This window comes from Phoenix dactylifera, chromosome 4 (genome assembly GCF_009389715.1).
Source record: "Phoenix dactylifera cultivar Barhee BC4 chromosome 4, palm_55x_up_171113_PBpolish2nd_filt_p, whole genome shotgun sequence".
Taxonomy (NCBI): domain Eukaryota; kingdom Viridiplantae; phylum Streptophyta; class Magnoliopsida; order Arecales; family Arecaceae; genus Phoenix; species Phoenix dactylifera.
Genome location: NC_052395.1, coordinates 14990506 through 15015826, shown reverse-complemented (window position 1 = coordinate 15015826; position 25321 = coordinate 14990506). Strand labels below are relative to the sequence as shown.

At 47.2% G+C, this 25321-nt stretch overlaps 3 protein-coding genes across 5 annotated transcripts; 1 reads left to right on the top strand and 2 right to left on the bottom strand.

Annotated features, from left to right (window-relative positions):
* Positions 1-538: 538 nt before the first annotated feature.
* Positions 539-2122, top strand: LOC120110366. The gene is made up of 2 exons (XM_039125193.1): positions 539-1048; positions 1120-2122. The coding sequence occupies exons 1-2, from the start codon at positions 623-625 to the stop codon at positions 1900-1902; spliced, it is 1209 nt and encodes a 402-aa protein (XP_038981121.1). The 5' UTR covers positions 539-622; the 3' UTR covers positions 1903-2122.
* A 13486-nt stretch (positions 2123-15608) lies between these two features.
* LOC103715952 (60S ribosomal protein L35a-1-like) lies at positions 15609-20749 on the bottom strand. 3 transcript variants are annotated; one of them, XM_039125635.1, is made up of 5 exons: positions 20461-20749; positions 20333-20368; positions 19972-20243; positions 18383-18424; positions 15617-15938 (listed from the first exon to the last, which is right to left on the bottom strand). In XM_039125635.1, exons 1-3 carry the CDS (start codon positions 20625-20627, stop codon positions 19973-19975), a joined length of 474 nt encoding a protein of 157 aa, XP_038981563.1. In that variant the 5' UTR covers positions 20628-20749; the 3' UTR covers positions 15617-15938; positions 18383-18424; position 19972. The 3 variants fall into 3 exon arrangements, with proteins under 3 accessions (XP_008801979.2, XP_038981563.1, XP_038981564.1); XM_008803757.4 differs by lacking the exon at positions 18383-18424 and having other exon boundaries at positions 15609-15938; XM_039125636.1 differs by lacking the exons at positions 15617-15938; positions 18383-18424 and adding an exon at positions 17831-17852.
* Positions 20750-22019: 1270 nt separating this feature from the next.
* LOC120103832 (pentatricopeptide repeat-containing protein At3g62890-like) lies at positions 22020-23294 on the bottom strand. Its single transcript, XM_039126214.1, has one exon. It carries the CDS (start codon positions 23292-23294, stop codon positions 22020-22022), a length of 1275 nt encoding a protein of 424 aa, XP_038982142.1.
* Between the last annotated feature and the right edge of the window lie 2027 nt (positions 23295-25321).

Here is a 25321-nt window from a genome sequence, read left to right as displayed (position 1 = left end):
GGGATTCCTACCTCTGTCAACGTCTTCCGGCGACTTTTTATTTTTAAGTCGAACCCGGGAGACGGGGAGTGGCTCTACATCGCCCTCCGGGTGGGTCGTCCACTTTTTCATGGTGCCCCCTCATCCATTCATGGTTGGAAGGAGAAATTCTTCTTCCTGGGTTCCGAACGGTCCTGGGGGTTTGACCCCAGGTGGAGGCCGGCCCAACTTAAATCCATCAACAGGCTCCCCCAGCTTTCTCCGCGTGAGCAGGAGATCTTCGATACCATCCGCAGCCTTGGGGACGGGATTTTGCTGAACGGCCTCATTAGCGAGGACGCCCTGGTGAACGTGGGCTTGAGCTCGGCACGTCCTCAGGGTAAGGATAGTTACAGCAACTTCTTATTTCCTTATTGTTCTAATGTTCTAATTTTGCTCATCTTTGCAGACATCGCAAAAATGGTGACCAAGAGCGAAGTCCTTTAACGCCCGCTTCCAAAAGAGGGCGGCTGAACTCTCAGGAGAAACGACCGAGCCGAGAAAGAAAGCAAAGACCTCGACGACCACAACCGTTGAGGCGCGCGCTTCTCGCCCCGTGCGCCCTGAGGCTGGTCGGGGAGAGGGCGTGGGCTCTGGCGGAGCCATGATGGCACCTCTGTGTCTGGTGCCGATTTCGCAAGACCCTGGTCGGCGGGAAGCTCCAAATTCCGACCAGGGAGGGAGGACCTCAGCAGATCTGGCGCTCGCACGCCCCACCTCTACCACGCAGCGGTCCGGTCAGCCGTCTACTCGACCCCAATTCCCCAGCTCTGAGCCGGGGAATAGCCAAGAAGCAACGGGGTCGGCCGCACCCAGGCCAGCTGAGGCCGGTCTGGCGGGTCCTTCGGGTCCTCAGGAGCGGGTGCCTTATGCTCCTGGATGGGCTGTTTTCGAGGGCGACTCGGCCCTTGATAATGTACAAGTGGCGCGCGAAGTTCTTCGGGTCGCGCTGCTCCCGGCCGACCAGGCCAAAATTCGGTCCATGAACTACGGCGAGTTCATGGACTCCGCTATTTGCTCTTCCATCCGAGTAAGTCAGCTTTTATCTCTGTGCAAATTTGTGTTTTGGCTTGACTGTTTCTTACATGTCCCCTCTTGCAGCGCCTCCACGAGACCGAGACGATGATTCACATCATCCAGGACTATCGGGACCGGGCCCGAAGGCATCAAAGGGGGCGCGAGGAGGCCGAAACAAAGTTCCTCGCGTCTGAGGCCGAGCAGAAAGTGCTTCAAGCGAAGCTAGGGGCGGCCGAGGACGAGGTTCGGACTCTGGTCGCCGAACTTGAAGAGGAGAAGGGCGCGCACTCTTTGACTAGGTCCGAAGTGCGCGCCGCGGAGGCCCGCCGGACGGAGGCCGAATCGTCGCTCGCTATACGCGAGCAGGAGGTGGGGGAGGCTCGAATAAAGGTCCGAGATCTCGAGATCCGTCTACTTGACGTGCAATCTCTGCTCGCGGATCGCGAAAGAGAAATAAAGATTTTGGAGCGGAAGGCCGCCTACCATGAGGCTCGGGAGAAGGAGGCCCGGGAGCAGGCCCAGGACGCCGTCAAGCTCTTCCGTGAATCGGAAGAGTTTCGCAACTTGATGGAAGAGGAAGGCGTCAATGGTCTCATCCAGGGCTTCAAGGACTTCCGCAATCAGTTGCGGCGGCTTCTCCCAGATTTCGACCTTAGCCTGCTTCAACCAGGCGCTGGGGTCGAAAACCCAGAAGCGAAGGCGGAGGTAGAGGTTCCAACCTCTGGCGGGACCGACCAGGAGGGTCAAGCTGAAGAAGGCGAGATCGTTCTCGAGGTCACCGAGGCAGCTCCTAAAGCCACCGTGGGGGCCTCGGCCGCAGAAGAGCCAGCTGTTCCTGAAGTCGCCGGGCCTGAGCCCTTTGTGTAGTTTCCCCCTTTTTCCTATCTTCTTTTTCCTTTTTGTAAGCCGGAGCGGCCTCTATACTTTGTTAAGGCCGGGTCCGAGCTCTTGTACTAGGCCTCCGGGCTTTTTGAAATGAATATTCATGTGTGGAAACTTGTCTATTGTAGCATAAGTTTCTCTGCTCGGATCTATTTTAGGTTCCGAGGATATGGGCTCTAGGGCCTGAGCTTAAGTTTTGGCTTGCCGAGCTCCATTGCTCGGTTCTTCAACCAATGGTATAGCAACGCATAGATAATGTAAAAAAACATTAAATAAATGGGTACCTTGTACCGTATGCGTCCATGCGCCGAGGCGACTGAGGACGCTTCTCTGCTCGGACTCCGTTCTTCGAGGGCGTCGGCAGAGAAATCCAGAAGCAGAATAGATAATGTAAAAAACATTAAATAAATGGGTACCTTGTACCGTATGCGTCCATGCGCCGAGGCGACTGAGGACGCTTCTCTGCTCGGACTCCGTTCTTCGAGGACGTCGGCAGAGAAATCCAGAAGCAGAATAGATAATGTAAAAAACATTAAATAAATGGGTACCTTGTACCGTATGCGTCCATGCGCCGAGGCGACTGAGGACGCTTCTCTGCTCGGACTCCGTTCTTCGAGGACGTCGGCAGAGAAATCCAGAAATGGAATAGCGGGCCGAGCTCGTTGGCTGAAGCCGGTAAAGAATGAGCCGAGCTTGCTTGGCCAATAAAGACAACATCCCAACGTATCGGGGCATTCCGGCCGAGGTCGGGGTAGGAGCTCGTCCGGTCAGAGGACCGCTACTCAATAATCGATGGAGCACGAGCCGAGCTCGTCCGGTCAGAGGACCGCTACTCAATAATCGATGGAGCACGAGCCGAGCTCGTCCGGTCAGGGGACCGCTACTCAATAATCGATGGAGCACGAGCCGAGCTCGTCCGGTCAGAGGACCGCTACTCAATAATCGATGGAGCACGAGCCGAGCTCGTCCGGTCAGAGGACCGCTACTCAATAGTCGATGGGGCACGAGCCGAGCTCGTCCGGTCAGAGAGGACCGCTACTCAATAATCGATGGAGCACGAGCCGAGCTCGTCCGGTCAGAGAGGACCGCTACTCAATAGTCGATGGAGCACGAGCCGAGCTCGTCCGGTCAGAGAGGACCGCTACTCAATAATCGATGGAGCACGAGCCGAGCTCGTCCGGTCAGAGAGGACCGCTACTCAATAGTTGATGGAGCACGAGCCGAGCTCGTCCGGTCAGAGAGGACCGCTACTCAATAATCGATGGAGCACGAGCCGAGCTCGTCCGGTCAGAGAGGACCGCTACTCAATAGTCGATGGAGCACGAGCCGAGCTCGTCCGGTCAGGGGACCGCTACTCAATAATCGATGGAGCACGAGCCGAGCTCGTCCGGTCAGAGGACCGCTACTCAATAGTCGATGGGGCACGAGCCGAGCTCGTCCGGTCAGAGAGGACCGCTACTCAATAATCGATGGAGCACGAGCCGAGCTCGTCCGGTCAGAGAGGACCGCTACTCAATAGTCGATGGAGCACGAGCCGAGCTCGTCCGGTCAGAGAGGACCGCTACTCAATAGTCGATGGAGCACGAGCCGAGCTCGTCCGGTCAGAGAGGACCGCTACTCATGTCCCGACGCCTCGAGCTTCCCGGTAACCGGGGCGTCCCGACGCCTCGGGGCATCCTGACCGTGGCCAGGGTAGGAGAACGAGCCAAGCTCGCTGATGGGGAGCGCACCATAAACTCATGGACATCTTCAGGGAGTCCACGCGGGTACTCCATCCCGAGGTATCAGGGCATCCCAACCGTGGTTAGGGAAGAAGAATAAACCTGATGCCATGGGATAATCAAGAAAATTGGTGAGCTCGGAATAAGTCCGCAAACCATCAGTTTATCGTGAAACGAAATTCATAGAGTGAAATTCATAAGATGAAATTTAATGGTTGAATGATGAGGGACCCCTTAGGGTTCTACTGGTGGTACACGCGGAGATTTTCAGAGCTCCAGCTCCGCGGAATGGGAGTCCCATCTAGAGACTCCAATTGATAAGCTCCGGGCCAGCGAATGCGCGTGACTCGGTATGGTCCTTCCCAATTCGGGGCCAACTTCCCTCGCTCAGTTGGTCGGGAGGTTTCAGCACTTCTTAGGACAAGGTCCCCTGGTCTGAAAGATTTGACTTTGACCCTGGCGTTGTAGTACTGAGCTGTCTTTTGTTGGTACCTCGCCATACGCACTCGGGCGACCTCCCTTGTTTCCTCGATCAAGTCGAGGTTGCCTCTGAGCTGCGAAGAGTTGGAGCTAGCATCGTGGTGCTCGACTCTTGGAGAGGGGAGCCCAATCTCCAGTGGAATGACGGCCTCCGTCCCATATGTCAGGTTGAAGGGAGTCTCGCCGGTGGGGACGCGGAACGTAGTCCGGTAAGCCCACAGGACATTGTATAGGTCTTCGACCCATTGTCCTTTGGATTTGTCGAGCCTGGTTTTGAGACCCTGCAAAATAGTACGATTTGTTACCTCGGTTTCTCCGTTTGTCTGAGGATGCGCGACCGAGGTGAAGCGGTGGTCAATGCCAAGCTCGGAGCAGAACTCTCTGAAATGGATGTTGTCGAACTGGCGACCATTGTCAGAGATAAGGATGCGGGGAAGCCCGAATCTGCAAATGATGGACTTCCAAACGAAATCCCGCATCTTCTGCTCGGTTATCCGGGCGAGGGGCTCAGCTTCCACCCACTTAGTGAAGTAGTCGATGGAGACGACCAGGAACTTCCTTTGCCCGGTGGCCAGAGGAAATGGCCCGAGGATGTCAATTCCCCACTGGGCAAAAGGCCAAGGGGAGCTGATAGAAGTCAAAAGAGCCGAGGGCCGGCGCTGAACGTTGGCGTTCCTTTGGCACCGGTCGCATCTCTTGACGAAATCCATAGCATCCTTCTGGAGTGTCGGCCAATAATACCCTTGGCGCAGAATTTTATGGGCCAAGGCTCGTCCTCCCAGATGGTTTCCACAAATTCCTTCGTGGACTTCGCGCAGGGCATAATTAGCTTCCGTTGGGCGAAGGCATCTGAGAAGGGGAGAGGTGAAGGATTTCCGATAGAGCTTTCCCTCGTATAGTATGTATCGGGTGGCGAGGCGCTTGATTCGGCGAGTCTCTCGTACATCAGCAGGGAGAGTTTCGTCTTGCAGATAGCTGATGAGTCCATCCATCCAGCTTGGCTCAAGCTCGGTGCAGAGGGTCTGCTCGGTCTCGTCCGTGCTGGGCTTTTGGAGATATTCCAGGACTGCCCCTTTGGGAAGCTCGCTCATGCGAGAGGACGCCAGCTTTGATAGCTGGTCGGCCCTGAAATTCTCCGACCTGGTAATATGTTGGATGTGGAAAGAGTCCAAGGTCGAGGGGAGATCCCGTACCTTCTGGAGATACTTCTGCATGGTCGGGTCTCTAGCTTCGAAGTCGCCCATAATTTGGTTGACGACGAGCTGGGAATCACTGAAGGCCTTCAAGTCCTTCACTCCTAGCTCTTTGGCTAGCTTAAGCCCGGCGACGAGCGCTTCATACTCCACCATATTATTGGAAGCAGGAAACTCGAGGCGCAGGGCCTGCTCGGCGACCACCCCCTCCGGGCTGGTGAGAATAAATCCTGCTCCACTACCCCCCGAATTTGAAGAGCCATCGACATGTAGAGCCCATGTAAAACTCGGGGTCTACTCCAACGGTGGCTCAGGTTCAGGCTTGACCTCATCTGGTATGGTGCACTCGGCTATAAAGTCTGCGAGTGCTTGTGCTTTGATCGCCGGTCTGGGCCGGTACTCAATGTCGAACTCCCCAAGCTCAATGGCCCATTTAGTGATCCGACCCGCACGATCTGATCTCTGCAGGATCTGCTTGATCGGCTGGTCAGTCAGCACAGCCACTGTGTGAGCTTGGAAGTAGGGTCGGAGCCTCCGAGCTGAGATGACCAAAGCGTAGGCGGTCTTCTCAAGCTTGGAGTATCGGGTCTCAGCATCCCTTAAGACCCGGCTGGTGTAGTACACCGGTTTCTGAAGTTTCCCCTCCTCTCGGACCAGGACCGAGCTTACTGCTACAGGGGAGACAGCTAAATACAAGTAGAGGAGCTCACCTTGTTGAGGCTTCGTGAGTAGGGGAGGGGAAGCCAGCAAGTGCTTGAGCTCTTCAAAAGATTGCTGGCACTCGTCCGACCACAAAAAGTTCTTCGGCTTCTTGAGGGCTGCAAAGAATGGAAGGCAGCGCTCGGCCGAGCGGGAGATAAACCTCCCGAGGGCTGCCACTCGGCCCGTGAGCCGCTGTACCTCCTTGACCGTCCTGGGAGGCGTCATCCTTTGGAGGGCTCGGATCTTCTCTGGATTGGCCTCGATTCCTCGTTGTGTAATGATGAAGCCGAGGAATTTGCCGGAGGTGACCCCGAATGCACATTTAGCTGGGTTGAGCTTCATCTGGTACTTTCGGAGTGTGGAGAATGCTTCATTGAGGTCGGCTATGTGGTCTTGCGCCGCTTTACTTTTCACCAGCATGTCATCTACGTAGACCTCCATGTTTCGGCCTATTTGGTCTTTGAAGATCCGGCTGACCAGCCTTTGATAAGTCGCCCCGGCGTTTTTTAGACCGAATGGCATCACTTTGTAGCAGTAGGTTCCCCCGTCGGTGATGAAGGCTGTTTTTTCCTCGTCTTCTGGCGCCATGCGGATCTGATTATATCCGGAAAAGGCGTCCATGAATGCCAGCAGCTCGTGACCCGAGGTGGAATCCACGAGCTGGTCAATGCTGGGAAGTGGGAAGCTGTCCTTCGGGCAGGCTTTATTCAGGTCGGTGTAGTCCACGCACATACGCCACTTTCCGCTAGCTTTTTTGACGAGGACCACATTGGCGAGCCATTCCGGGTAGGATATCTCCCGGACGAAACCGGCTTCAAGGAGCTTGCCGACCTCCTCGGCTGCTGCTCGTTGTCGCTCAGGGGCGGCGCCTCGCTTCTTTTGCCGCACGGGCTTGCAGGTCGGCTTCACCTGAAGCCGGTGGACCATGACCTCCGGGTCTATCCCCGGCATATCTACAGGCGACCAGGCGAAGACATCCATATTGTCCCGTAGGAAGTCGACGAGGCGACTCCTCTCGTTTTCGCCAAGGCCAGAGCCGATCTGCACGGTTAGCTCGGGAAAGTTCTCTCGTAAGGGAACTTGAATTAACAACTCACCAGGCTCCACCCGCTCTTTCTGGGGGTTGACCCGTGCCTCCATAACTTCAGTTGAGGGCTGGTCAGTCGTTGGGGCGGGCACCTCGGCCGGTCGTCTTGCCTCGTGGGTCGCTAGGTAGCATCGCCTTGCCACCATTTGGTCCCCTCGGACTTCACCGACTCCCTGGCTGGTGGGGAATCGCATCAGCAGGTGGTGAGTTGAGACCGCTGCTCGGAGGGCGTTGAGTCCTGGCCTTCCAAGGATGGCGTTGTAAACCGAGGGCAGGCGTATCACAAGGAAGCTCATACCCACGGTACTTTCACGAGGGGCGAGCCCGGCTGTGACCAGAAGGTCGATCTCGCCCTCTACTGGGACTGAATCCCCAGTGAATCCAACTAGCGGAGCATTCATCCTCCGTAGCTGTTCTTTTGTCATCCCCATTTTACAATAAGCATCAAAATACAAAACATTCGCCGAACTTCCATTATCAACCAGGATGCGTTTTACATCAAATTTATTTATGATCATGGAGATGACCATGGCATCATCATGGGGAGTTTCGACTCCCTCTAGATCGTCATCTGAGAAGGAGATGGCTTCAGAGGTGCGCGGGCGCTTCGAGGAGGCTCCTTCCCCTGAGGCTTCCCCAGCCGAGGTCCTTCCTCGGATAGTGTTGATGACGCCGGCAATGGGCCTGTTGGCATTAGAACCTTCAGGCTGTGCTGCTCCTTCGGCTGGCTTCTTCCCTTCGCGCCGGCCTTGCACAAACCGATCGAGCACCCCTCGGCGAATGAGTGCTTCGATCTCATTTCAGAGCTGATAACAATCCTCGGTATCATGGCCGTGATCTCGGTGAAAACGGCAATACTTCCGGAGATCACGCCGGATTCTGGTGTCTGGCTTTGGAGGGGGGAGCCGGATGCAATCCCGACTCTCAATCTCCATGAGGATTTCAGCCCGAGGAGTATTGAGGGGAGTATACTCTTCATACCTCCCTTCAGGTGCACGGGCCTGCAGTGGGAACCTCGGGCGGAGTGACCTCTGCTGCGGCGGTCCTCTCAACCGGGGTGGACTTTTCGGGCGGGGCGGATTCTTAGCTCGTCGTGGAGACGGGCTTCTGGGTCGGCTGCGTTCCTCACGGCGCCTCTTCTTGGGGTTCTGCTCGGTCCCGCCCCGCCTGACGGCCACGGCTTCCTCAGCCTTGGCATATTTCCGGGCTCGAGCGAACATTTCTGTAAGGTCCGCTGGGAAATTCTTCTCAATCGAGAAGAGGAATCTGTAGGACCGGGCTCCAGTCTTCAGCGCCGACATGGCGATTGACTGGTCAAGCTCCCGGACTTCCCATGTTGCGGCGGTGAACCGGTCCAAGTATTCCTTGAAGGATTCTCCCTCCTTTTGTTTGATATCAAGGAGGGAGTCAGATGTCCGCCGCTGGGGTTGGCTGGCGGCAAAGTTGCCAGCAAATTGTCTGCCGAGCTGCTCAAAGGAAGAGACAGTACTCGGCTTCAGCCCGGTAAACCAAAGCCGGGCTGGTCCTCGGAGTGTCGCCGGGAAAGCCTTGCACATCATGGCTTCCGAGGCCCCTTGTAGGGCCATTAAGACCCGGTAACTCTCCAGGTGGTCAAAGGGATCTGCCTTGCCGTTGTAAGGCTCCACCTGGGGCATCTTGAACCGGAGGGGAACCGGTTCATCTTCAATCTCCTGGGAGAAGGGTGACTTCGTATTGAACTCGAAGTCGCCGTTACGTCCCGATTTTCTCCCGTGGAGTGCCTGGATTTGGCGCTCCAGCTTTTCGACCTTCTTGTCGAGTTCATCATTCTGGAGGATCGCTACAGCGGTTCCTCTGGGTGCAAGTTGCCCTGGAACCGACTCGGCTTCTGAAGGCTGTGGCCAGCCTCCGTGATCTCTGACTGGGTGCTCTCTCCAGAGGGAGGCCTGGACTTGAGAGTCCTGACCTCGAAGAGGAAGCCCGCTTGTAGGGGGCTCCGGTTGAACTGGAGCCGGGGGAGGCGGTGCTGCTGGGATGCCCCTGGGTTGCAAACTTTGGACGGCGGTAGCCAACGCCTGCACTTGCTGCACCAGGGCATCAAATTGTTCCGGTTGAACTTGAGGTGCTGGCTCAACCGGGGGTGGTGAGTTCCGAACGGAACATTCTGGGCTTGGTGGAGGACGTCGAGAGGCGTTGGAAGCCCCTTTGCTTCTTAGCTTCATGGTAGCGAACTCGGGCCCTTCCTCTAGCGCCAACTGTTGCTGGAAATTGGACCCGGGGGCCACCGTGAAGCCGGGGAAGGAGGAGCTCCGCTGCTGCAGGGGGCGGACGGTGGTGCGCCGGCTGGCTGCGTCCTCCTCCGGGGGGCGTGGGAGCGTCCGAAGAGGGGTGGTGCGTCCAGTCCTGTCCTGCAAAAAAGCCGGTGGCCGGGCTCCCCGGCGCCGGCCCTCCGATGCCTAAGTCAGAGGGGGCAAGTATGTGGAGAGAGCAGGGGAGAGAGTATGTGGAGAAGACAGAATCTTGTGTTCAATTGTATCTGTGTTGTTTTCTTCCTTTTTCCCCCGGTCTAGGAGGGTTCTCTCCAGCTCCGGGTTTTTTCTCTTGCTTTGGTCCCCCCTTTCCTCTTCCCCCCAGGTTCCCTTTTATAGGAGGATTCGGTTACCTGGGAGGTGACATAAGGTTTGTCCTGTTATGTGATAATTGGGCACGATTTGGCCCATTAATGGCGTGGTGGAAAATAAGGCCGAATCAGACCGGAACCAGGGAGTTGTCACGGTCGATCGGACCTGTTGGAGTGGTTGAACCGCCGGCCGTAGCGGGCCTGGGGTCTGTAGATGGTAAGTGCATTTATTACCGAATGAACCGGCGGTCAGGTAGAGCCATGCGCTCTGATGGTTCAGTGATCCGGAGATCGTCTTGGGCCGTGTTCATTAAATGACTGAGTGCATCGGAGACTTGAGAGAGTCTCGTGCATTAATGGCAGGTCGTGCCGAATACCTGCGAAGATCTTATGCCTTGATGGCTTGGAGATAGTGGCGGGTCGCAAGCCGTAGGAGTTGTCAGTCCCTTGGACTTTAGGCGGAGGTTGAACATTTGGTTAAGGCATCGGCTCGGCAAGAGTGCCGAGCCGAGCTGGTCGCCCAATGGGGCGCCCTGTGGCGGGGTTGCTTCAAGTACTCCTGGTCGGCGCCCTTTAGGCGAGCACCTTCTAGCAGAGCGCCTTGGCGCTGTCTTTGGTCGGCGCTTTCTAACCGAGCAGCTTTGGGTGGGGCACCTCTTGGCGCGCGCTCTGGTCGACGCCCTCTAGTCGAGTGCCTTCCTGGTCGGCATCCTTTGGCCGAGCAGCTTTCCGGTCGGCGCTCTTCGGCCGAGCGCCTCTGTGGATATATGACTTAGGATTTTTCCCCTAACAATAACATATCAATATATTATGGTATAATATAATATAATATTATATTTATAGTATAATCAATAATAAATGTATAAAATATTATAATTATTAGTGTAAATTTATTTTTTATCCTTCTGATGACCATTTGCAGTTAACCAGCGGCAGTCTCGACGGAAGGAAGCCAAGACGGACGCACGTTGGCGTGGGCGGACGCCGCCGCTCAAAAGGGCACCCCACGATTTCCAATATCATCAAAAATATGAGCATAAATTAATTTTCCATAATATAACATAATATTAAATTATTTAACATAATATATTAACATATTATGATATAATGTAATATAATATTATATTTATAGTATAATACATAATAAAGGTATAAAATATTATAATTATTAGCATAAATTAATTTCTCATAATATAATATAATATTAAATTATTTAACATAACATATTAATGTATTATGATACAAGAGGCGATCAAGCTCCCGGCGGCGCGACGACGGGAGGATGGGCGACGAAGCCGAAGAGAGAAGCTTTGAGGAAGAGGGAGAGCGGTCGGGGAGAGGGAGAGGTGGTTGGGCGAGGGAGAAGAGACGGAGGGAGTCAGGGGCGGCGACGGGGGAGAGGGAGCAGCAGAGGAGGATGGAGAAGAGGAAGACGATGTCGGAGGCGGCGGCGGGGGAGAGAGAGCGGCAGAGGAGGAGGGCGTTGGCGACAGCAATAGGAGAGAGGGAACGGCAGAGGAGGAGGGAGAAAAGGCGGAGGGCGTCGAGGGCGGCGGCGAGGGAGAGGGGGCGGCGGCGAGGGAGACGGAACGGCGGCGGAGGAGGGAGAAGAGGGGGAGGGCGTCATGGGCGGCGGCGGGGGAGATGGAGAGGAGGGGGATGGGCGGAAGAGGAAGAGGAAGAGGAGGGTGATGGGCGGAAGAGGAAGAGGCGGTGGATGGGCCACTTTGGGAGGAAAAAAGGATTTTTAAATGGGGGTACTTTTGGTAAAATAACAGCTTTCCGACAAAGCTGAAAACAGCTTTTGGGGGGAAGCTACAAATTAGAGCTTCCCCCCAAAAGCTGTTTTCAGCTTCCCGCAAAAGCTGAAACAGCTTTTCCAAAATTTTACCAAACATCTTTTTTTGTTTAAAAGTACTTTTGGAGGGCCAGAAAGTGCTTTTTGGCCCTCCAAAAGCTCCCCCAAACAGGGCCTAAGCCTTCCTTCAAACTGACCTAACCATGAACTTTTTCCTAATGTTTAATTACATTATGTTGCCCCAAACTCATTATGGTTGAGTGGAAACATATTTCCCCATTTTGTCACGTCCATTGATAGGATATCTAATTTTTCACTGCAGTTGCAGATTGCATCACCATTATATGTCAAGCAGAGGAGTTCTTGGAGGTTCATCTGTTCATTGAAAACTGTAGAATGATTTAGTTATTAAGAACACACTAGGTGTTTGAGCAACAAGCTAGCATTTTTTGGGACTTATGATTATGGATAAAATCATGACTTATGATGATAAAATATTTCATATCCTTCTTGTTGCATTGTAAAAAGAACAAATGTTTAAGAAAAGCCAACATACCATTGCTGGTCCATCAACCCAAGATGAGAAGAAAAAAAATGGCTATTTGAAATGACAAATTGATGGAGGAGTTTATCGATATATGTATTGGTAAAGTTGAAGTTGGTAATTGCCCAGGAACACATTTCAATAGTAGGATGGGCCAATATAATTAAAAAATTTAATGAGAAGACTGGAAATCAATATGATTACAAAAAATTTAAAAATAAGTGGGATAACCTGAAAGCAAATTAGAGCATTTGGTTGAAATTGCTGAGAAAGAAAATAGGGCTTGGATGGGATTCTGTTAGAAATACAATAGATGCACCAAATGCATAATGAGAAAAAAAATGCAAATACATGTGCCACTAGTTTGATGTTTGTAAGATTTATTATACTAACTTATAAACTACTATTGACAACTATATATTGTTAATTTGCAGGAGATTCCTGATGCAGATAAGTTCCGAGAACGTGGTTTGCAACATGCCATAAAGTTGGATAGGTTATTTAAAGATACTAGTGCCACTGGGGAGGGGGCCTAGGCACCAACTTTACTAGTGCAAAAGGATGTTAAGGGCACAATTGGAGTGTTTGAGAGGTTGGATGGGGTTAATAATGATACGTTTAAGGGCTTAGGTGACTCATATGAAGACCCTCATATGATTACATATAAAATTCATGACGTTCCCACTGATAATTTTAATGTTAACCCTACTCTTGCAGAGTGAGGAAAGAAGAGAGTTAGCCCTACTTTGCATGATAAGAAATGCAGAAAGGTAGGGGGTGCTGCACAACTATCTTAGCAGTTGAGTCGTCTTATTGATGCAGTGGAGAAGAGGAGTTAAGTGTCATTCAAGATGATTGATAAACCTGAATGTAGTATCGATGAGATGATGGGCGTAGTACGGGCGATACCTGAGATGGTAGCACAACCTGAATTGCTTCTGATTGCTGCTAAGATGCTTCTTAAAAAAGAACATCGAGAGATGTTTGTGGCTCTCCAAGATACCTATCTTCAAATTGAATGGCTCAAGCAAATGTCAAACCTAAAGAAGTAATTGTTGATGCACTATTATGGCGATAAGTTTTGTAGTTTTAATTATGAACTTCTATTGCAGAATGGTGGACTATATGTATGTGTTATCTCTTGAATAATGTATCGTTGATGCTATTGATTTTATGAATATTATAAATGTTATATGTTGGTGTTCTCTTATATTATTTGTGTTATTTGTATTACATATTTATATATCATTTGTTTTATTTGTTACGAATGTTTTATTTTTTTCATAATATTTTTCTAGTGAAGATGAGATAGTTGATGATAATTTTTATGATCTACTAAATGTAACTATTGGTACAGTTACTGAATATTACACAATATATTAAGAACGAGCCTTGTAGGACCTCCTATCAAACCGGATACAAATTTGTATCAAAGATTTTACATGACAATCTAAATAGATGCCAACAACAATTTCGAATAAAAAAAACATATATTTATTGATCTGAGCATGAAATTGAAAGTCAAATATGGTTTAAAAACTTCTAAATATATTCCTGTTGAAAAGCTGGTATCTATGTTTTTGATGATTCTACGACATGGGTTTGGAAATAGGATGGTTCAAGAAAGATTTCAACATTCCGAAGAAACAATTAGTAGATATTTCACTCATGTTTTAAATGTTGTTTTAAGAATGTCCAAGGATATTATTAGCCCGTTGATAAAGAGTTCAAAAATGTTCCAAATAAAATCCGCGATGATAGTCGTTGGTGGCCTTATATTAAGGACTGCATTGGAGCAATTGATGGCACCTATATACCAGTAAAAATTTCTCCATCCAAACAAGTATCATATATTGGCCGAAAAAGAATTCCTACACAAAATGTTATGGCCTGTTGTGATTGACATATGTTTTACTTTTGTTTGTGCTGGATGAAAGGGTACCGCTCATAATGTTCGTATTTTTTTAGATGCTATATGCAAAAAAGAGCTCCAATTTCTACACCCACCTAGAGGTATGCATTTTAATTATAATGCAGACATTATATATATATATATATATATATATATATATATATATATATTATTTGGTGGATGCAGGATATCCTCACATGTCAAGATATATGGGGCCCTACAAATGGGAGAGGCATTATTTACCAGATTTTCGACGTCAAAGTCAACTAAGGGATATGCATGAAATCTTTAATTATGCACATTACTCCCTAAGATGCATTATTGAAAGGACATTTAGATGTTGAAAAAGTAGATGGAGAATATCGAGTATCATGCCCAACTTTTCTTATCATAAACAAATCCAAATTTTGGTAGCTTCCATGATTATTCATAATTTTATTAGAAATCATGCAATCAAAGATTTGGAGTTTCAGCCTTATGATGATAATGAGGATCTACTCCCTTCTAATTGTTTAGAGATTAATGAACCACAAAAAGAACTGAGTGCAGAGCAAAACCAAATATTGGGTAACCGTGAGATGGATATTCTGCGTGATCATATTGCTTCTCAACTTATAGCTCATTGACTTCTTTTCTTTATAAAATTTTTGAGGAGATGGTTGATTTAATTTGTATTTGAGCAAACATGAGTATTGTTTTTTGTATTTTTGTTGCTACTACATCAACAATGTAAAAAAGCAGAAACAAGATAAAGTTTAGATAGGATATTAACTGTGTGCAAGCCTTAATTAATTGTATGGCAAGATATATTATCTACGTTCCATGCTAGATTAACTGTGTTCAATCCTTATTTAACTGTACACCAAGCTTATTTAACAGTGTACCAGAAAGACTTAATTATGTGCTGAGCTATATTAACCGTGTTCCAAGTTTACTTAATTGTATGCCAGAAAAAGTTAATTGTGTGCCAGGCTATATGAAGTGCATTCAAAGCCTTATTAACTGTGTACATAGAACATGCTAAACAGTTTTTCATCTAAAAATTTAGTAATTATTTAACCAATTTTATCACCTACCTAGAAAATTTATTAGCGAGATAAATAGTCATCAAAAAGGTGAAAAATTAATTTACACTAATAATTATAATATTTTATATTTTTATTCTTATATTATACTATAAATATATATTACATTATATCATAATACATTAGTATGTTATGTTAAATAATTTAATATGATGTTATATTATAAAAAAATTAATTTACATTAATAATTATAATATTTTATACCTTTATTATTGTATTATATTATAAATATAATATTATTTTACATTATATCATAATATATTGATATATTATGTTAAATAATTTAATATTATATTAAATTATTATGCTATAGTGTATAATATTATATTACTATATTATGATAATGTTATATTACATTACAGTAATATTATACTATATCATATATTTATGTATTAATACATATTATATTTTATATGCTTTGTTGTATAATACTATGCAATATTCTTTCTGGTCATTTTGTCATACTAAAAGTATTTTCTCAGTTTGTTTACCAAACATATATTAAAAAATACAGCACTTTAAAAATATAGGTACTAAACAACAAATATTTTTTTAAAAAGCTTTACTTTCAAAAGATCTATTGCCAAAAACTTTACCAAACAGAACCCAAGTTACAAGAAGGTTTGGGCACAAGCTCACCCTACAAATCTGACTCCCCAAACAATCCATGCACTCAGCAGCGACAAGCTGATATATAGCCATTTTTCCAAATATGCCCATAAAAAAAACAAAATAATTCTAATGGGCAAATTAAGTTTCACTTCCACAATAACAGACTGCAAATATACGTTCAGTCAACTAGAGTATCAATAATTTGACATACTAAAAACAAGCATCAAAATTCAATTGTTACCAAACTACAAGTCCGCCTTCTGTCATATTTGCACCGCATCGATACACCTGAATGGAGGGGCAAAAAAAAAAAAGATGTTTAGAATCCTTGCTTTTGGTACAACAGATATACCTTTAAACGATGAGGCCTCATGAGCATCGGCAAAATAGAAGATCTTACATGAAAGCAGAAAAAGAAATTAAAGCATGGGAAACTGTTGATTAGAAAAATATATATGAATATGACAATATTTTGATGCATTCTATCTTGTTAAAAGTTCTGCAGCATGATAATAGTCTAGGAAATCAATAGTAACTTCTTCTTTTCTAACTTGCCTCAATAATTGGAACTCGTAATAATGAATCAATTAATAGCAATGAAAGTAGCCCTTACACCAGCTACAACATGTTTTCATGAAATATTTGAGAGCCTTCTTAAATAATATAAGATAAGGGAGCCCAACAATTAAGAGCTGATTCAATCTGTTGATATATACCCGAAAGCTCCAGGGTATTGCTGCTTTTATTTTTGTTTTTGTTTTTTTTTTATTTTTACTTTTTGTTAATGCACTACAGCCCCCTACTCGGTGCTCCGACCAGAAACCAGAACACAAAAAAGAACAAGGACCATCACGCCCGGTGGGAAATTAGAATCCCATACATGACAAGCTTTGACCAAGGTTCCAAAACCAGCAACCAAACCCGCCAACCTACTCCCCTCTCTGAGAACACAAAGGATATGATAAGCAAGGAGCCGCTGGAGGATATCCTTAAGTTGAAGAAGACAAGCATTATAAATCTTATCCACGGTGTCTTTAAGCTCTGTTCTACAGAATTACATAAAATATGAGACCTAAAGTCAGGTGTCAGGATGAAGGGCATCAGGTATGCTTGATGCACAAACACATTTTTTTGGGGGAAAGGGAAAATGGAAAATACTTCAAGAAACTCCTATGATATTATATTAAAGAAGTAAATGACTACCCTGAAAATAGAAAAGTATGCTTCAGGTAGAAATATAACGTTGATGCTAAAGAATGTAATAGAAGAAATAGTCTGCAGGAACAAGAGTTGATGCTCCCAACATCATAATTATTTGAAAAATAAACAAATATTAATACTGGTAGTCTGTCTCATTACCACAAAATATAGCAAATTCTACCTAGCAGGTCAAGGATTAGGAAGAATGGATGCAGGATACAGGCGCACCAAATCCTGAAAGAGTAGGATGTAAAATGACTAGGATACAATTAAAAAAATAAATAAATACATACATACATAATATGCATGTATATATAAAAGCATAGGTTAATCATTGTAGATTATCCAAATAACATACTCCCTAGATCATATGACAGCATTAAAATCCACAAACCCTATCAACTAGTCATCATTCAAAGTAATAGACCATAATCTGTATACCATATAATGATTTTTTTTTTTAATGATAAGCCCTCAACAACCAGGCTACAACACACATTAATACTCCATATAATAATACTGGCATCAGAAACTTCAAAATAAATAATTCAATATTAAAAGATCATCATTCATCAAAAAAGAAAAAGAAAAATAAAGCATCCCACATCCCTATCCAAGAAGTATCTTAGGTGTATCTGAGAAATACACTGAAGCCTTTTCTTAGGTTTTGTAAAATGCAAGCGCATCCTACACTATCCAGCAAATATCAATAGCCAATATATATCTAATACAAAACTCCTATGAAATTATATTACTGAAGTAAATGACTACCCTGAAAATAGAAAAGTATGCTTCAGGTAGGAATATAACATTGATACTAAAGAATGTAATAGAAGAAATAGTCTGCAGGAACAAGAGTTGATGCTCCCAACATCATAATTATTTGAAAAATAAACAAATATTAATACTGGTAGTCTGTCTCATTACCACAAAATATAACAAATTCTACCTAGCAGGTCAAGGATTAGGAAGAATGGATGCAGGATACAGGCGCACCAAATCCTGAAAGAGTAGGATGTGATATGACTAGGATACAATTAAAAAAATAAATAAATACATACATACATAATATGCATGTATATATAAAAGCATAGGTTAATCATTGTAGATTATCCAAATAACATACTCCCTAGATCATATGACAGCATTAAAATCCACAAACCCTATCAACTAGTCATCATTCAAAGTAATAGACCATAATCTGTATACCATATAATGATTTTTTTTTGAATGATAAGCCCTCAACAACCAGGCTACAACACACATTAATACTTCATATAATAATACTGGCATCAGAAACTTCAAAATAAATAATTCAATATTAAAAGATCATCATTCATAAAAAAAAAAAAGAAAAATAAAGCATCCCCCCATCCCTATCCACAAGTATCTTAGGTGTATCTGAGAAGTACACTGAAGCCTTTTCTTAGGTTTTGTAAAATGCAAGCACATCCTAAACTATCCAGCAAATATCAATAGCCAATATATATCTAATACAAACACAATTTGCAATTTTGAGTATTGATACATACTAGCTTAAGAAGAAAACCTTCAAGCTCTCTATTTTTAACCACCTAAAAAGAAGCTCAAGATTTAGTATAACTATATAAGAGGCAACAAGAGAAGGTTAAATTGGATAAAATCGTGAATATCAATGACAAAACTACAGGGACTGGTGACACTAAATAGAAGATGCAAAAAGTGGCCACATATGAATAAGTGCTCCAGATCAGTTGAATAAACCCTATGATGTTTCTTGAATAAAGGTGCTTCAAAAATTACAATTACACTTAGATCTCAAAGTCCTAAGAGCAACAAATATTTGCCCAAGAGCTTCAACAGATAAATGTGGTAAATATGAGGATCGTCGAGCAATCTTCTTCCAAAATAAGAGTTCTAACAATTTTGACAATAAGCATAAACACCATAGCAGCTCAAAGAAAATCAAAACAAGTCGATCAATATATTAAAGCTTTTCAACTTCATGCTAATACTAGTTAATTGAATGGGAAGGGCTGGGGATGCAGAACTAATTCTACAGATCCTCAAACATGGCAAAGAGGCAACTCTTGAAAGTAAAGTGATTGGGCCCAGAACCCTGTTCATCATCTTCCCAAACAAATCAAGAGTTTTAAACGAACAACTATTAAAAACAAGGTGAAAATGTTATCTATCATCTAAGCAGATAGCCTACAAGCAGGGTGCAGTCTATGCGATTAAATTCCATGGGGATATCTTACCATATCCAGCAAAAGCAAATGCATGCATTATTCAAGGAATACCTGACAAGCACGATATGCTTGGGACATAACAAGTGATGAATAGCTCCCCAATCTGGGCATTTCATCATTTTACTTTCCTTCATATCTATGCTACCACATTGGCAGGGGATGGCTTGTGAGTGTGATGTCTAGACTCAATAAAGATCAACCAAGCAGGTTATAGGCACGAGATAACAGGACATGGAAAGCTGCCCAAAATGGATATTCACAGTAAGGAGTTTAAAAATGCAGGATGTATAACTGCCTGAAAGTGAGAAAGATGCGCATAGAAGCCAATGTCCTTGCAACAAGAGACAATGCACGCAAGCAAGACAATCATGGTCTTCCATTAGACCAGCACCACCAGGCAGAGAGCAGCACGACAGAGCATCCCATCCTTAAGAGAGATAAAAGCCAACAGGAACCCAGAATGAGGAAGCAAGAAAAGGAAACGGCCTCTCCTAAAGCAGCAACATCCCCTATAGGTTACTTGGAACTCCAAATGTTGCCAAAAAAGAAGTCCGTCGTTGTGGCCCAAAGGATGGGGTAAAAACATGGAAAAGTATTGGTTCCTCGAGTACTCGAAAATGTAACAATGTTAATTTCTTTTAAGTCGGCAATTTTGCTTCCATGTGCTCGTTACTCCTTTTTATGTCTCATTGGTGGTATTATACATCTCAAGAAAAGATGCTTGTTTGTTTTCAGCTAAAAAAATGTTGTGCTTCAAAAATTACCAAAAAGAACTTTCCATTGAAGCTTTAGAGTTATCTAGCAAAACATAAGCATATCCATAACAATCAATCAAAAAATAAGTAACAGGGTACTGAAACTTTTCAAGATAAAGGTAATCGGAACCTCACCTCAAATATTGCTCGGGTACATGAAAACCCTGACCTTGCCGCCCATGGATTTGGGTGGGAGGTTTGACTTGAACTGGGCGCGGACGACGCCGCTGTTGCCGTGGGGGCGGGTGACCTTGCCCCAGATGCAGCGGTAGCGGGTCCCGTCCGCCTTGGTCTTGGCTTTGTAGATGTACGCCATGCGCTTGCCGCAGTACCAGGCCACCTCCTCCTTGGTGTTCAACCCCTCGATCTGGATCAGCGACGTGTTCTCATACTGGTTCGACTTCGACCTGATCAAAATCACATCCCATTAAACCCGATCCGATCCAAAAAAAAAAAAAATCAAAGAAAATAGAACAAAATTCATCAAAAAATAAACCTTTTGTAGCCGAGAATCGTGCCGCGAACGTAAAGCCTGCGAGAGAGAAGAAGAGGAAGCGATGAAAACGAAAGACAAAAATGGATTTCTAGGGTTAGGTTTAATTCTGAGAGGGGAGTGCGCCGGACCTCACGCGCTCGCCCTGCCGCCCCTTCACCATTATCGCCCGAGGGTTTTTGGGAGGAAGGTTTGCGACGACGACCGGGAGAAACCCTAGCGATGGGGAAGGGCGGGCATTTATGAGACGAAGGAGCGATCTCACCGGATCGGAAGGCTCTTTGATCGGACGGTCCATATCGCATCCCTACAAGAATGGACCCTTGTGGACTCTTATTGGGCTCTGTTGGTTTAAAAGGCCCAGGGGCTAATGTCAAACCCAGCCTAATAACCGAAGGCATGCGATGCTAACACGTTCCTTCTTTCAGTGATCAAATCGTGATGTACGGGTAAAAGAAAACACTCGGCCATCTAGAATTGATCTCTAGCTAAGGATTCCATGTTGGTTTTTTTTTTTTCTTCCTATTTTCTATTCGTTCACTTGCACCTATATCTCCTTTTTATCCGGTACTACTGCCAAAAGAGAAGGTGTTGATTGGGTGTAGCCCTTAGAGGCTAGCCGCTAGCTCTCTTTTCTTTCCCGTCTGCCCCATCCCCCCTTCTTCGCTCCAGTACCCTTCTAATTTAACTCAACCACTTGGACTGGCACCATCTCCTGGGCTTTCAAGGCCCCCTCTCTTTCTATCTTGAGATCTTGTGAGCAAGAAGAAAAGAAAGATTTATCTTGTATTCGACAATCATCCAGCCAATATGAGGTCTGCGAGAGGGATGGAAAAACATGAATCGATGAGAACAAGAAAGAGACGGTATTTTAGGTTAGGGATGAAGGAAGAGATGAAGCAGATTTTGTGGGCTTGTCTTTGTAGTGGGCTTGTCTTTTTAGCGGTGAATGCGAAAAGCTTTGCAACAACAATCACACTAAAGGCTTATTTAGTTCGCCAGAAGAATTTTCTTGTAATATTTTTCTAAAAAGCTAATGCCTAAAAAAATAATTTTTGCATATTTGATTGGACATGAAAAAGCGACACATTTCAGAATGGCTTATGTTTGGTTGAGCATCTATTTTTCAAGAAAGATTATATAAAAGATATGAAAGGTTATATAAAAGATATGGCCACCGAATCTATTTTCAGATATTTGGTTGAGCATCTATTAAACTTTATGACCAAAAAATCAAAAATATTACTAAATGAATGATAAATCAAATTAATAACATGTTAATATGGCTATTTATTTTTCTTAAAAGCTTATGAGTGCTATGTAAAATTAAATAGAATTACAAATGAAATTGAATATTCGAATACGAACCTGATAGTTATCTATCCATATTTTTATTCATTTTTATTGGAGGAATATGAATACGGATACGGATATTATTCGAATGCTTAAATTTTTATGTATACCTAAATAGTTTCAGATTTGGATGAATATTATTTGATCCACCTCCATCTCTAATTCATTTTCACCCTTAATCCAATCCACCGATTCAGTACCTGCAATCCGATGCTGCCGTAGTGTTGTGGATGGCCGATCCACTCTCGGACACCACCTAAATGGAGCGGCAATTGCATCGGTACTCCATCAACTCGTGAGCTGTGACGTCTTCCACACGATGTACAAAAAGGTCCCCTCAATCAACGGCGCTGCAACCTGGCGCCTTAGGCACGCCGCGGACCCTCATGAGCTTCCTCACTCGAGCGCTCTCCTCCCACCTCCCCAAACCAGCGAACATGTTCGACAGCAGCACGTACGCGGATGCGTGCCCAGCGTCCAACGCCACCAGCCTCTCCGCCGCCCACTCCGCGCATTCGACGAACCCAAGCGCACAGCTCGCGCTCAGCAGGCTCTTGAGCACGCGCTCGTCTGGTGCCATCGGCATCCGCCGAGCCACCGCCCACGCCTCCTCCACCAGCCCCGCACGCCCCAGTACGTCCACCATACACCCGTAGTGCTCCGCCCCCGGCTCGATCCCATAGACATTGACCATGTTATCGAAGTGGCCGCGCGCCTGGTCCACCAGCCCTGCATGGCTGCATGCGTGGAGAACCCCCACGTAGGTCACGTGGTCCGGTATCAAGCCAAGCCCCAGCATCTCGTCGAAGAGCCGCAGCGCCTCCTCACCCCGCCCGTGCGAGGCCAGCGCCGTGATCATCGCCGTCCACGCCGGCTGGTCCCTCTTCGGCATCTCGTCAAACAGCCGCCGCGCGGACTCTATCCGCCCGCACTTCGCGTACACGACGAGCAACGCGGTGCCGAGGCCGGGTGTAAGGCTCTTTCCGAAGACGAGAACGTCGCGGTGAGCGCGCTCGCCGTCGACAAGCGCGCCGAGGACGGCGGCGGACAAGAGGGCGGAGACGAGGGCGGCCTCGGTGGGCGCGACGCCGGCGAGGCGCATGCGGCGGAAGAAGGAGAGAGCCTCGGCGTGGCGGCCGCTTCGGGTGTAGGCGGAGAGGAGGGCGGCCCAGGAGACGGGGTTGGGGTTGGGAATTTCGTCGAACGCCTGGCGGGCGGCATCGGGGAGGCCGCAGCGGGCAAAGGCAGAGACGAGGGCGGTGCGGAGGACGAGGTCAGGGTGGGGGAAGAGGCGGAAGAGGCGGAGGGCCACGGGGAGGCGGCCGGCGGCGGCGTAGGCGGCGATGAGGGCGGAGCGAAGGAAGGGGTCGGCGTGGAGGCCGAGCTTGGCGAGGTGGGCGTGGATGAGGGGGCTGAAGGCGGGGGCTCGGAGGCAGGCTTTGAGGAGGAAGGTGAAGGTGAATTTGTTGGGGCGGGCCCCGGAGAGGAGCATGGAATTAGCGTAGATGGACAAGGCCTGGAGGGGAGGGGAACACCGGATGATGGTGTTCCATTCGAACGTGGACCACTCGGATGATGGTAGTGGATGGTCAGGGCTTGCCGGCGATGGCATATCGTTGCATGCATCGATTTGGCTAACAGTGGGTAAAGATCGTGGATACAGAGAGCCTGGAATAGAGTGGGGTGGAAACGAAGACTGCAGCTCTTTTAAAAACGAAGGACTCGATATAGAGAACTGCAAGCGACTGGCTGCGGATGGGCTGTAGGTATGCGACCTCCTAGCACTAGGAGGGGCAGGGTGGGATGGGGCCAGATTTTGACAGCTGTTCGGGGCACACCTAGTTGAGAGAATCTATTCTATTTCGGTACCAGGATGTGTGGGGCCAGATATCAGGGTGTGGGGTACCTCGTGTCGAGCCAGTGATAGATTGGATGATCTTTTCCGTGTTATCCAGCAGGAGTATGAGCCGGGGCCGGATTGTACTTGGATCTGGAGGTCCGGGCTCCACCCGAGGGTAGCCCTCTTCTTATGAAAGCTTGCTTGAAAACCTCGTTATTACAGAGCGGTGATTTAGGATCGCCTTCCGACGATAGTAGTGCTGAGCAGGCGTGGCTTGGGGCTCCCCGCAGAGTGTGGGACATGTGGAGCTAAGGAGTTGGTGGACCATGTGCTTTTCCAGTGCACATGGGCGAGATTGACATGGCAGTGGTCAGGGATCCCGCAGGAGGCTTGGAATGCGAGGACATAGTTTCTACAGATGATGAGACAGTGGCTGGCCAGTTCGCGGACTTATCAGGAGGCTATTAGAGCGACTTGCATGGCACGTCAGATCTGGCTGGTAAAGAATGCTCGCCTCTTCGGTGAGCGTAGGGTGTCACCGAGATTTGTTGCGGAGTTTGCTCGGGCACAGGCCACGGAGATCAGGCCCACTCATCTTTCAGATAGACCTTTGTTAGCTTAGGACACCTGGGGTTCCCTCTCTGCTTCAGCAGCTCTTCAGACGGTATTTTTCATCTAGGAGCCCCCACCTCCGAGCTTCCTCAAGATCAACTTCAACGGATCGGTGCTGGATGGCAGTATACGGGGCGGTGCAGGCTTTGTGATACGGGACCCGCATTCCAGGGTGGTGGCGGCAGGCGGTTGCTAGTTGTTTGACACGTCGGTTTCAGGAGCAGAGTTGCGAGCAGCCTGGACGGGCCTTCGACGCGCGCGGGTGGTGCTGCAGGCCCGATCGATCATTTTGGAAGGCAACTCAGCCACAGTCATCGGATGGATTCAGAGGGGGTCGAGGGGTGAGAGCACAGACCACCCCCTGATCCGAGATATAAGGATGATGATGAGAGATGGGGGGCCCTTCAGGCCAAGCATGTAGTCCGAGAAGCCAACGGGCGGCTGACTGGTTGGCTGCCTACGCGGCCTACCACTCAGGGTATACCATCTGGTCCGGGGAGGAAGAGTTGCCATTAGCACTCCGCGAGCTATTGTATTTTGACTTTATTAGGTGTATTCGTACACGTGCTGTATAAAGTACCCGTTTTAAGCCAAAAAAAGAAGAAGAATTCCTTGCACCAAGTTTGAACTTATCCCGGCAAGCACCCTGGAACTCACTCTCCCCAACCCAAAGGGTGTTTACAAAATGGTTGGTTACATACTAAGCCACTTAGTTTGCAGCTTTGTTGGCCTCTCTATAAACATGTTTAGCCTGAAAGGTCACCTCACCACTAACCGTAGCTTGGATGTCTCAAATCAAAGGGTGTCACTCGCCCACACTGCTAACAATCCGCTGAACCCATCCAATGACCGTAGCCGAATCTCCTCAAGCAATACCGCACTAGCCTATAACACACGTTGAGAATAACCTAGACCAGCCCATGCCGCATTCAGCTTAGCCTCTGAAGGCGTTTATTATTTCTAAACCCCTATCGGATATGTTTATTATATAAAAATCCCTCCATCAAGTTTGAACTAGTCACCAAGCGCGGCATGACGGGACTAGTCAAAAGAGGAGCCAATTTAAAGGTTCGCTAAAACAGTAGCACCTTCCTCAAAGTTATATGTCCCCTATGTTTAGGTTCAAAGGGCTCATCCTATCGACAACATGAGGAACATAGCTGTGAGGTTCCTCGTTACAGCAACTC